The 13216-nt window shown below is 49.2% G+C and overlaps 1 protein-coding gene across 1 annotated transcript; it reads right to left on the minus strand.

The window, feature by feature from the left end:
* Window positions 1-692: 692 nt before the first annotated feature.
* LOC144733979 (dual specificity tyrosine-phosphorylation-regulated kinase 4-like) lies at window positions 693-11907 on the minus strand. The gene is made up of 10 exons (XM_078616007.1): window positions 11902-11907; window positions 9267-9403; window positions 7707-7850; window positions 6475-6613; window positions 5825-5906; window positions 5106-5278; window positions 4319-4379; window positions 2872-2989; window positions 2228-2431; window positions 693-1268 (listed from the first exon to the last, which is right to left on the minus strand). Exons 1-10 carry the CDS (start codon window positions 11905-11907, stop codon window positions 743-745), a joined length of 1590 nt encoding a protein of 529 aa, XP_078472133.1. The 3' UTR covers window positions 693-742.
* Between the last annotated feature and the right edge of the window lie 1309 nt (window positions 11908-13216).

Consider the following 13216-nt stretch of genomic DNA (forward strand, 5'->3'; position numbering starts at 1 on the left):
GGCAGTGTTGAGATTCTAGGTTTGAGAATTCAGCACCAAAAATTAGTGTGAGCTTACCTCACACTAATTTTCACATCAGTGGAAGGATGCAGATGTTGCGCCATAAACACATTCCTGCGGAGGGAGCTGGTAGGAACGTCGGGTTGCTCGGTCAATGGCCAGGGTCAACGGCGGCGTGGTGTATTCCGCAAATATGCCCGACTGTGAGGGCGGGCACAATTCGGCACCACGGGGTGACCAGCCCCTCCCCACCCTCCCCACCCAGCCCCTCCCCACCGCACCCAGCCCCACCCTCCCCACCCAGCACCTCCCCACCCCACCCAGCCCCACCCTCCCCATCCAGCCCCTCCCCACCGCACCCAGCCCCACCCTCCCCTCCCCACGCAGCCCCTCCCTCCCCACCCAGCCCCTCCCTGCACGACGGACGGACGGACACAATAATCCCCTGTGGGCTGGTGTAACCAGGAGGTTCCAACCAGTATAAGGCGCTGTCGGCAGCTGACCTGCCGCCACGCTCACGGGCCGACAGGGGGCAGCCGAGAGAGAGCGAGGTTGGTAGGGGTTGACCGAAGATCAAACCCCCGCCCCTCCGTGACCGGAGGTTGACACCCCGGACGTAACTGTAACATAAGTTGAATTAAAGACGGATTCCAGAAGTCGTCTCAACGAGCTTTATTACATATGTGATAGTGGTTTTGTTGAAACGAATAAACTAGGACCATCACCACCTCGACTGCCTTTGCTACCCATGGCTACTCTGTAGTCGCCCTGCCTCTGCAGAGCAGCAGAATGAGCGGATCGCTCTTCCCGCGCGAGCCATTCGAGACCGCCTCTTCTTCTTGTTTTCTCCCTCCGCGATCACCACCATCTCCTCCATCTCCTCCTTGTCCTTCTCCAACACGACGTCCTCTTCCTCCTCTTCCTCCACCATCTCCTCTTTAATCTTCTCATTCTCCACCATCGTCTTCTCATTCTTTGCCATCAAGGTCTCCTCCTCCCCCAGAACTAATGTGTTCTCGTCCTCATCATCTTCCTCCGGAACAAGTGTCTTATCGTTTTCATCATCCTCCTCCTCCTTCGTCTTCACGTCGTACTCCACCATCTCCACATTCTCCTCCCCGATCTTCTGCTCCACCTCCAACCTCTCCTTGTCCAACACCTCCAACTCCATCTCCTCGTCCTTCAACTCCTTCACCACGTCCTTCTCCACAACCTCTGTCTTCTCTACAGAGGCCTGGGTGCGCGAGGAGGCCTGCACCGGGTCTGGTCTGCGAAGAGACGCGCACGAGACCGTTCTATTCTCCCGCTACGACAGAGATTGCAGTCAGCTACCGATCATCCAAAGGTTGGTTTAAACTTGTGTCAGATTAACCGGGCTTAATAATATTAGAATAATAATTATAATACGCCAGCAGCAATAACTAAGGCAGGAGGACAGTTTTAAACCACGACCAACAAGGGACAACGAGCGCTACCGCTGGGCCATGTGACCTCCACAATTGTGGAAGATTTCCACGATGGTGATTTGTGTTTGGAAGAGCCACACTCCTTCGCGCCGGGGCATCTCAGAACATGTCGCACGTGAGAAGCGACATGCATCGCATTCTCACCTCAACACATTTTGAAAGGGGCCAACCCCCGGTGGTAGCCTTCACGCACGGTATAAAGTGACTTAGTACCTGGGCTGAAAGCGGGCGTTGGTCCACCAATGTTGTGATGGAGGGTTTCCATGGGCAAAATAATATGTGGCTTGATCATTACGTGGCCTCACCCAAAACATCAATCGTGGAAAATAAATCTGTTTGTAGCCTAATCTACGTGTGGGTTTTGCATTGTCCGCGTGGTTGTGATGGTGGTAGGCTCGCAGTGCAGTGTGAACGCTTGAGCCTCACAGCAATAATGTCATGGGTTACATTCCCAACTTGGGCCACTTTCTCTGTTTGATCGAAATGTTCTCCCCCTGGACTGCGTGGTTTTCCTTCGGGTTCTGCAGCTTTCTTCCAAAGCTGAATCCACGACAGCCATGCAAGTGGTGTTGGATAAACATCCCAATGTAAAAAAAATATTGTAGTCAATTCGGATATGCACAACAAAACCGTGTTCCCTACTGCGAACAGAACGTAGCAGTTTCCTCCTGAAAAGTCTTTAAACTCCTGGGTCAACACGTGTCAAAACAACAGTAATAATAACACACACAAAGGACACACGCACATTCAGAGTGGCTTACCGTCGTTCGGTGGCTACAGAGTTTGCGTCATCTTTTCTCGAGCCCAGAGCGATTGAGCCCTGGAGACTGCCGGGAGTGGTGATGGTGGTGGTGGCTGTTTTTGTTGTTGCTGCCCCTTGTTGACTGGGCTCACGTGTCCCCGTACTCTGGAGCCAGCTATGAAGCAACGCCTTTACAGATGTCATTCGCTGATTCGGGTCCCATCTGTTGGAACACAAGGACACACACGTGGTGAACATGGTGAGAGCGATGACATGAGAGTTGATGCCTTTGTGTGTCGCCATAATGGTCCAACTTTGCCAAAAACATCGAAGATTACACTGCAAATTGCTCATTTAAAATAGTCAATTTCTCTTTTTTTAACCAGGTAAAACGCACTACTGAGTGTAGGCGACCTGTCCACACATGATGACAGCTCGCCAAAGTGGCCCATCAAATGCTTCTAGTAACCAAAAAATCTCACCGCATGTTTCGGAATGTATACGGAAAAAGTGCAAAAATAAAAAATCCGTGCGACCACCACCGGGAGAGATGAACTCTAAATGTGCAGGCGTCAGGGCCGGGAACGAACGAGCGATTGACAATCACTTGGGGGAGAATGACTAATGCGGGAATCCTTGATGGGAGGGAGAGGCGTTTCTTACCGGAGGCAGCAGCTGACAAAGTTCAACAATCTTGGGTCTTGGTCCTTGAGCAACAAGTGAAGCGGAGAACTCGTCGTCACCTCTCCCTTGTTGGGGTTCAGTGGCTTCCCCAGAGGATCTGCGGGAGCCGTGCACGGCGGGAGAAACGCGGTCTCACGACACGGCATCGCGCCCCCTCGCTTACAACACACCGAGCAGCAGCGCAGAGGCACAACGCCGCGGCACAACGACGGCACGGCCCGATGGGAGCGCATTGCGCTGATCGTCGCAGAAGTGCGCCTCTCAAATCTGACAGGGCCAGCCTGATCATTACCGCGGTGTATTGACCGCGCTAATATTTCGCGCCCTCTGCCTTCAAGTGGACGTTAAAGATCCTGTGATGGCACTGGAAAAGAATTGGTTCGTTGTATTGGCGCATCAGAGCCCAAATTTTGCCCAAATAAAAAAAATGACGTTATAAATCAGCCTGTTAGATTTACAAATCAGTAACGGTCACCCACAGACTACTGCAGGCTGTAGAAAACAGTGGCCCCTTCCTCAGCGATGAAAGCCTCGCACGAGAATAACGACAGAGCAAATACGATATTTACGAAAACATTAATTTTGATAATAACGCTATCAGGGAAACAAAAAAGTTGCCTGGACTCTGATCTAACTTTCATGATGCGTGCGTCGCATTTAAAAAAATGAGAACTTAAGCAGCTGAAACAGCAAAGGTGAATCACTATGGAGTGTTTGGCATCATCAGGCATGAGTGGAAGAAAGGGGACACTTAGATCCGCAGTTGATTGTCGGGTTTGGCCACGAGATGATCTGACCAAGTGTTTGCCATGAAGACCATCGACATTGTCACGTGGTGTACAGGCATTCGACGCCAACTTTTCTGGATTGTATTCTGACTTCCTGGGCCTTGTCCTGAGGATGCTTGACACAGTTTCAAGTGGGAAGTTTTCCTCATCTAATTGCTGCCAGATTTGCCTATTTACGAGAAATTATATTAAACTCCCCCCCACCCCACGCACGGCCGTTTGAGCTGAAATAATCGGCATGTCGCGAATTGCTCACACGCCGCACGTCGGGTGATGGAGGGTTTTATCAGAGACACAAACATTTGGCCAGATCACGACAGAGTTGCCTTACCTGAAATCAATGAGGAATCAAGATGCGGAAGAAGAATTCATTGAATGTACCAAGAGGGCTCCCCCCAAAACTACAACAGCCTTGGGCCCCTATCGAACTTTCTACTTTCTTTATAGATTTACTAGATACAGCAATCGTGCTGTGACGGTTCCACCTAAAGACGGAAGCTTGTGTTGCCTCCGAAACGTCGTGATTTTTTATTTAACTTTTATTAATTTTAATTAATTTTTATATTTTTTACCTACGTGACTTTACTGAAACAACCTAAGAGTATTTCTACTTTCTATCGCTCGTCCCTCCCACTCACCAAAGTACTTTTGTCTGCGGGGAGCATTGTCCACGACGTTTTCTGGAGGCATTCCCAGGACCTGCACACCGTTCGCACAAAGACAAGGGGTCACCCAGATAACCTCAACGGCCTGTCGTGGCAAATGCTGTTCGTGAGTGGCACCAGATAAGGGCGGCACGACACGCAAGGGTCACGTGACACCAGGCACTTGACACGCGGCGCCAACTACTCATTTAAGGCCGAGTCGACCTCGTGGCGGCCTAGGATGGTTAATACTTTCACGATAATATCTCGCACACTTTCTACACACAAAGCAAAACACCGGCCATTCGGGAGATCATATTCTTGGTTTTTTTCGGTAAAGTCACGTAGGTAAAAAATTAAAATTAATAGAAGTAAAATAAAATAAAAATCACGACGTTTCGGAGGCAACACAAGCTTCCGTCTTCAGGTGAAACCGTCACAGCACGATTGCTGTATCAACTTGATCAACTTGATACAGCTATCGTGCTGTGACGGTTACACCTGATCAATTTGATCAACTTGATACAGCTATCATGCTGTGACGGTTCCACCTGAAGACGGAAGCTTGTGTTGCCTCCGAAACATCGTGATTTTTATTTTATTTTTATTTTATTTTACTTTTATTAATTTTAATTTTTTACCTACGTGACTTTACCTAAAAAACCCAAGAATATGAATCCTTGCAGTCACGAAAGCTTCAAATCTAGAATTCGGGAGATCATCACGTGGCATAAACCCGCAAACCAACGGGGAATCGCAGCAAACGCCGTGTGGACGATACCTCTATGCAGGACTGGAGGTATTCCGTGACGTTCTTGGCCTTGAATAACGCCCTTCCAGTCGCCATTTCCACCACCATGCAACCGAGTGCCCACATGTCGACTGTGCACCTCAACTGGTAGCCCAGAAACACCTCCGGAGCCGTGATGTTCAGGGTGCTGCAAATATCTTGGGCTGCATGTCGCAAAGACAAATAACAAAAAAAATCCTCGTTTAACCTTTAAGAGCATCATCGCACAGTGTCATCACACCGCAATGTCGTCACACACACGTGTACACACATCAACACACTAGTACACACATCCCCCGTGTAGCCTTTAACAGACTGTTGTGGCAATTGCTGTGAGCGAGTAGCAGCTATGAAAGGTGACATGGCACACGAGGGGGTGGTGTGGCCGGCTCCCAGGCCCCGGCTGCCTTTGCTTCCATCAGTGCTGATGTTTACACAACGCACCAGGTACTCGATTAAGTCTGAGTCGATATAGGGGAGGCCCCTAGGATCGGTTCAAATATTCACCACGGTTTTTAGTCGTAAGTGGGACTAGAACGTGGGTTCCTGGGTTTACAGCGTAGTGTGTCAAGCACTGCGTCAAACGCTCGCCGCACTCGCACAGACCAAGCTGAGCGCTCAATGTGAGAAGCCTCAGAGATGCTGCGATCGCTCGCGGTTTCATACACACACTCCTTTGCTCACAGACGCACGCAGTTAAGGTCACTCACGTTGGTGTCCCACAAAAAAGCTGGACTCAAAGTCGATGAGCCTCACGGTGCCTGTCACGGTGTCCTTGAGCAATACGTTGGCCTAAACGAAGAGAGGCAAACAGGGATTCACATTCAGAGGTTATGCTCAGAGCATTCAGCAACCAGCAGTGGACTGTTCTTGTGCTGCCAAAATACAAATTAAACAGATGGGGTCACACGGTGTCGCCCAGGTAAGTCGTAGCGAAATTAGATGTTTCCTGAAAGCTGTGTTGAGATAAGATGTCAATTGCTAATCGCTTGTAAAGCACTCTGAGATGCGCCAATGTAGAGAGTGGCTCCATCAAAAATAAATTATGATAATCATGACTACTGCTACTCCTACTACAGAAGAGCCTCACGAAGGTTAGAGCCACCAGCAGAAGTGAGTGTCAACGAGTTGAGAAAGAAATACACACACTTGCACGGATCCAGTTAATGCTTTCTACCACGTGCCAAAACGCGTTTTACATTTTTGCAAGTCATTCCTTTCATTCACGTTTCATTGTCTCCCAAGATTCGGGTGACACTTTGAGCAACGTGCCCGGTTTTTTCCCTGGAGCGAGGTCCCTAAACAGCCTAACCCGACGCGACTTCGAACCGAAGTTGCGCTGAGCGCCGTGTCCACTCACCAGCTTGAGGTCCGCGTGGACGATGTTCTTGGAGCGGAGATGGCGCAGGGACTTGAGGATTTCCTTGGTGTATGTTTTCACCATCTCCATCTCCAAACCCTGGAGTCTCGCTGCCTTTGTGATTTTCTTGAGGCTATCGCTGTGAACGAGGCAAACAAACGATTGCATTTGTCAGGGCTAGGGTCAAGCGATGATTCTAATCATTTTGATTATAATAATTTAAATTTTTACAAGGCACAGCAGACCCAACAATGTGCTTCAGAGCGCCATACAGTAAAACGTGTACATATAGTTTTTATCTCTAATTTATCTAAATATCACAGGAGATGTCCGATTTTAGATTCTTTATAAATGGAAGATTCGCTGAGGTCAGGCGCAGTTCTTCATGCAGAGAGCATTTCAAATCTCAGGAGCCTAGGAGCGAAATGTCCCGGGCTCCGAAACGTTTTTTTTACAAAAGCGCAGCTGACAGATCGGCATGGTCACGGTGTGTGAGGACCTCGACACTTCTAGAAGGTAACCAGAACGAGGGAGAGAACATACCGACTTGACACGTGCTCACACTCAAACCCTCACTCAAAAAAGGGAAAAGACAAAGATCCCCCGTATAGCCTGAACACAATGTTGAGGCAAGTGCTGTTGAGCGAGCACCTATTAAGGCGGCACGGCGCATGAGCGGGCGGTTCGCCAACACCACGTCCGACCGCCTTTGTCTCCCCAGTGGTGATGATTTTACACGCCGCACCAGGCACTCATTTGAGGCTGAGTCGACCTAGGGGAGGAGGCCCAGGACAAGTTCAGATAATCATCACTAGTGTTGGCCGTGAGTGGGAATCGAACTCGGGATTCCAGGTTCGTAACACAGCGCTCTACAGCCTCCCATACGCCCTTCACTGACACACCCACACACGCACTCACAGACTTACACTCCACAGAACTGAGTGACGATATATAAAACCCACACAGAGAGGTGCCCGCGTCAGGACTCACACCTAGGCCCTTCTTGCTGTGAGCCACGAGGGTGACCAATGCGCTGCCGCCACGCAGCTGATCGAGTGGGCAAGGCGACGTAAAAAGTTGTCAGGGCTGACAGAGAAGAGAGAAGCTTGCAGCCCAACGTGTGACATGTAGATATGTGCATCCCCAGACAAATGTTGGCTTCGCAATATCACAACGTACGCGGTAGCGTGGGCACTGCAAAACAACGACGCTGACCGATGCGCGCCCCCTACCCCAGCAGCTCCATGACGATGCAGAAGTGTCTCCTGAACCAGAAATGATCCAGGACATTGATCGTGTTTGAGTCTTCATTGTCTTGCTCTTGAAGTGCTGATGCAATCCGGCTCCCCATCCCCTCGGAATTTTTGTACCTGGCACTGAAAAAAGGAAGTCCACAATTTCGATTGAATAATAATGACGACAATAACGTCTTAGACTTGCAACGTGCTGCAGTCGTCACACGCTCTCGACGCGAGAGAGAAAGATGGTGACACAGGCGCGAGATGATTGACAGACAAGCGAGGAGGCAGCAACGAGGCGGTGAGCCGCTGCCAACAATAGCCCAAGCTATGAGGTGCTTTACATATTAATCCTTTCCCGTTCCGATGACGTACGTGTACGTCATCAAAACGCAATAGGAATAAAAACTAACATAAAATAACTTTATCGGTAGAGAGGCTCCCAGAAGGCTATGCCGAAGGGCCGTGCAGCATAGCCTGGCACCAGCAATCATAAAGTGCGGTTATGTCGCAGGGTGAGTACAATGTTCTTAAAAAACAATGGCGCTATGCCTCTCTGAATAAAATTGTCGAGATGCAGCGGTGAATGAGACAACTTTCAGACGTTGTCCCGCCGTGCAACTTGCAAACATCTCAGAACGCCAAAGGGTTAAGATGTTTTCGGTCAATGGGAGGAAACGGGAGTGCCATTGTAAAACCCTCGAGTGTGAGGAGGGGCAATGCTTTATCCCCACAGAGACTGTACCACGTGGGGATGATTCCACTCCCTGCGTGGCCATCGCCTGGCAAGCCAGGGTTATAGCACCTCGACACACAACGGGAAGGGAGTTTCTCCGATCTTTGTGTGATCCACCAACCCTGGCTGCCTCCACACTGCTGGGTTACAGGCCACGTGCGTAGAGTCATCACCTGGTGCAGGAAGTCTCAACGTTCTCTCTCCTTTCACCAATTCTGAATTCTTTTGGTTTTCGCGCAATTGGTGTTTGCGATATGGGTTTGTGGCTCTGGCTCAGGATGAGGCAGTTCAAAGCCGTAAATAACTTGAGCCAGCTCTGAGCACATGCGTTTCTGAGTCACTCGTGCGTCTTCAATAGCAACTCAGCAGCTCAGACCTGAGATGAGCCCGAGTGTTCGAGGCCAAGGCAGAGGCCGTGACGACGAACACGGCTCCCATAGCGCAACACGAGCACGAAGGAAGGCGATGGTGGTTAACAGACAGTCTGCAGTAGCTTCAGAGTAGGGGCCAATGATATATTTAATCCCAAATTTACTCATTTGAAGGTGATATTTGTAGTATTTGGACGTTTTGCCAATTATCAGTTGCGTTGTTTTTTTTATACACTTGGGAGGAAACCAGGGAACGCAGAGGAGACTGATGCAGACCAGGGGGACAAATTACCAACTCGATTTAAGAAGGTGCCTGAGTCAGGAATCGAACCCAGGTCCCTTGTCGCTGTAAGGCACAAATATCCACTTAAAACCACACGGCTGCCCACGATGAATAAAATTAACAATGTCAGCCTCAATAGGTTCCATGCTGCTGTGAAACCTTACCTCGACGGGATGTTGAGCATCTTCACGGCTACTATGGTGTTGGTCTTGTGGTCGAGGCACTTTATCGCCTGGCCCTGACCCCCAAACCCAATCGTCTCCAGCACCTCGTAGCGGTAGTTGAGGTGTTCGTTCTTGAACTGCACAACAATCGCGCGGCGGTTAAGTCACTGATTTCAATTGACGCTCATTTAATGTGTGCCAATTCCGCACTCTTTGAAGACGAATAAAACAGTTGTCATTTGGGTGGTGGCGTGGCAACACGGTGTTACCACTGTGAGCTTATAATCACCAACACACTGTTGCAGCATAAGATCATTGCAGTCACACGTCCAAACAAGAACCTCTGTTGGACGATATAGTGACGGAACAGTGAATGCGGGCCAAAGTCCTTGACACCAGAACCTACCGTGGAGCTGATCTGTCCACTGACCATTGGCTTGTCATCTCTACAATGCACATGCCATTTTTCCACTGTGATAGTGGGTGTCCACTGATGACATCATTCAAACCGACATCAGTTCGGTCTCAGCTAGGGTCTGTCCTGTGACCTGAAAGCATTTTTCAGCATTGGGATGCTTAGCCAACTTCAATTACATTGTGTATGTTTATCAATATGAGGGCATCCACAGTTGCAGATGTCCCTGCAGAGCAGATAGTTACTCAGCATCTGGCCTGCAGGTGGGTATTGGTCTGCCAATTGTGAGCCATGATTGCTGCTATATGTGTATTCCCAATTTGGTAGTTTGCAGGTGCGTTTCCAAATTAGTCCAATATGGGCCGCGAAGCTGGTACAAAATGGCCTCCAAGATTTTTATGAAGTCACGTCATCTTTAATGTCCACTGTGAAGCAGACAGCGCATATAATTTAATGGTTTAAACACATTGCAGTATGAACCAGGGTGTCCGCCGGGATTTTTATGATACTGTGTGATAACGCAGTGTGTGAAAATGCTGACTGGAAGGATGCTTATGGCTGATGATGGTGTGCATGGTGATGTTGTGTGTCCTGATACTGCATGTGAGGAAACTGTGCACGATGGCACTGTATGTGTGTGTGTGATGATTTTGATGACACCAGAAGAAATAAGCAGGGCGGCATGTCGCAATTGAACACGCCACGAACGCACGACTGCTGGGCCAGGTGATCACCGTCCCCAAGGCCAGTGTTTTGTGGGGAGTCTTACCGTGATGTAATCATGGTTTTCGTCATCATAGCCACCATTGTTTGTACCCAAGGCGACGTTGTGCAGCCCAAAGTACCATATTTTACTTATGGCAGCGAGTTCCTTCTGCTGGTCATTAGTTAGGAAATTAGTGCCAAAAATCTTCCGGATTTCTGCAGACATAAAAAGAACAGCAATTATTTTGGTAAAATTATTACCATTGTTTACCCAACAAAGCATCACTTAGTCTCAAGACTCCTTCTCGGGAGGTTCCTGGCAAGATTTTGGAGTAGGGGGCAATGTAACATGGAATCTCAATTGAGTCATTTGCAGTGTAACTTTTCAGCATTTGGGATGTTTGGCCGATGTATATATGTAACATTGTGTAGGTTTTTTTTCTAGCTTTGGGATAAAGCTGGAAAACGCAGAGGAAACCCATGCACAACAGGAGAACGTATATATTCGAGACAGGGAAGGCACCAGAGTCGGAAATCAAACTCAGGTCCTCTACATCTTGTTCAGAGACATACGAAGTGTTATACCCACTGCGCTGCCACCCTACTGTCCAAAGTTTAGATCCCATAGAAATTCATATTGCAGTTGATGTTGTTACAGTACTGATTCTCTAGGACAGAACGTCACCTTTGCAAAGTAAGTTTAGCAGACTACGATCGAATAATGATTGTAACCATCTTAAGAGAAAATATCAAAATAAATATGGTCGTCATGGTTAAATCATAACTCTTGCTTTCGTAAGAGCTGCATTACATTATCTGTCCCACTGCACCAGCCAATCAGCTGCTAATCACCTGAAAACATGAACATGCCTCCATGCAACGACTACTTTGATTTTTCCCACACAACATGGCTGATCTGACATCAGCCCTTGAAACATCGCCATCATGACGTCCCCCATGCAACATGGCTGTCACGTCCCCCATTCAACAGTCACCGTGAAATCCCCTGTGCAAGCCCTATGCAACATGGCTGACACGATATCCCCTATGTAATATGGCCGACGCAAGTGACCCCCCCCCCCCACCGCTCAACTATGAAAAATGGCCGACGTAACATCCACTATGTGACATGGCCGACATAACGTCACTCCGCCCCAAGCAACATGACCAGAGTGACGTGCTCCACGCACGATGACCACAGTGATGTTCTCATTTCTGTTATTACCTTTGGGAGATTTGCTCCGGATCCTTTTCTTCGAGAGCAGTGCACTCCACGTCCTGCAGCATGCACACGCATTTTCAGAATGGCTTGTCTATACACACACAAAGAAAAAGGCAAAGCGAACGGTCCACCATACAAGCTTCAACAAAATGTTGGGGCATTCTGATAAACACACAGAGAGACACGCACACAAGTAAACAGGGTGCCAGGTAGGCACAGGGATAGAGAATGAAAATATTGGCGTGAATCACATTACCACCTCTACTTTACCACACGAATCGAGGAAACCGTACCTCCATGTCGGTGACTTGCGGAGCAGGATCCGCAGAGGTGATATTGTTTTTCTCAGGTTCTGGGTCTCTATGGATAGCAGATGAACATAATGGTCAGACAGAGTCTAGGCTGCACAATGGCATCATTTCTTATGACTCTATACGAGTCACGGGGGAAGTGGGGGGTGATGGGTGCTGCATTGGTTCAAAAGCCATTGTTGTACTGCACTTCTGTGCTCCTATGTTTTTGTGCCCGCGACTTAGGGGCCATCCATAAATGACATCACGCGATTTTGGACGATTTTTGACCCCCCCCCCTCGCCACACGGCGTCGCAAAAAGTCAGACCCCCCTCAACTATGACGTCACAAAGCTCTGCCCCCCCCCCCCCCAAATAACACATGCTTCAAATCGCTTTAAACTATTGTCATTGTGATGCGTATTTAATGTGACGCTGCACACTGATGTTGTAGGAGAAAACATTATTAAAACGTCTATTTAATTAAGTAGAAGGTGTTGTCTATATTTAAAGTTGCGCATTTTGATTCGACGTCACATTTCTCACCCCCCCCCCCTCGTTACACATCGTCACAAATGTCTGACCACCCCCCCCCCCCCTAGGTGCGTGACGTCATTTATAGACGCCCCCATAAGCATGGCCTCAACAAGCACCCATATGTTCACCAAGATCTCACATCAACACGGATCCACATTATTAATACAGACTCAAATAATCAACACGGACCCACATCAACAAAGACCCATTTCATCAACATGGACCCACGTTATTAACACGGACCCACATGATAAACACAGAACAACATCAACACAAACCCACATCAAGTGTTCGCTCGGGATGGCTTCAGCTGCTGCTGCTTAGTGCGGCCGTCTTCTCCGTGAAAATCTCGTCAATGAGGTAACGACGCACGTGAAGCGATGACGTAGGGAACACGTCATTAGTGATGTCACAGTCCCGCGGTAGTGCCACGTGACCACCTGGCATCCCCCCGCCCCGCAATAACCGCCCTTCGCCACTTGGTGGCAGTGACGTAACAGTGGCGTGCCCTGTGACGTCATCCGGCCCCATCGGGGAGGGGGCAGCGGGGGAGGGGCCAGCGGGGGGTATTGGGGTGAGAGGGGCGGGGCTACGGCCCCCGTGGGTCTCTCCCGGCTTCGATGGCCGCTCACAGCCAACACCGCGGGGCCTCCCTCTAGGTGGACTCGGCCTCAACACGAGGCAACTGGCGCTATAGAAACATCGTCCAAGGCCTCGCCACGGTATCGTGGAGTGCGCCTGTTTGTTACACACTTTCATTGCACTTGCCGTGTTGTCTGTT

The sequence above is a fragment of the Lampetra planeri genome, chromosome 49, assembly GCF_965212315.1.
Source record: "Lampetra planeri chromosome 49, kcLamPlan1.2.h2, whole genome shotgun sequence".
NCBI lineage: Eukaryota > Metazoa > Chordata > Hyperoartia > Petromyzontiformes > Petromyzontidae > Lampetra > Lampetra planeri.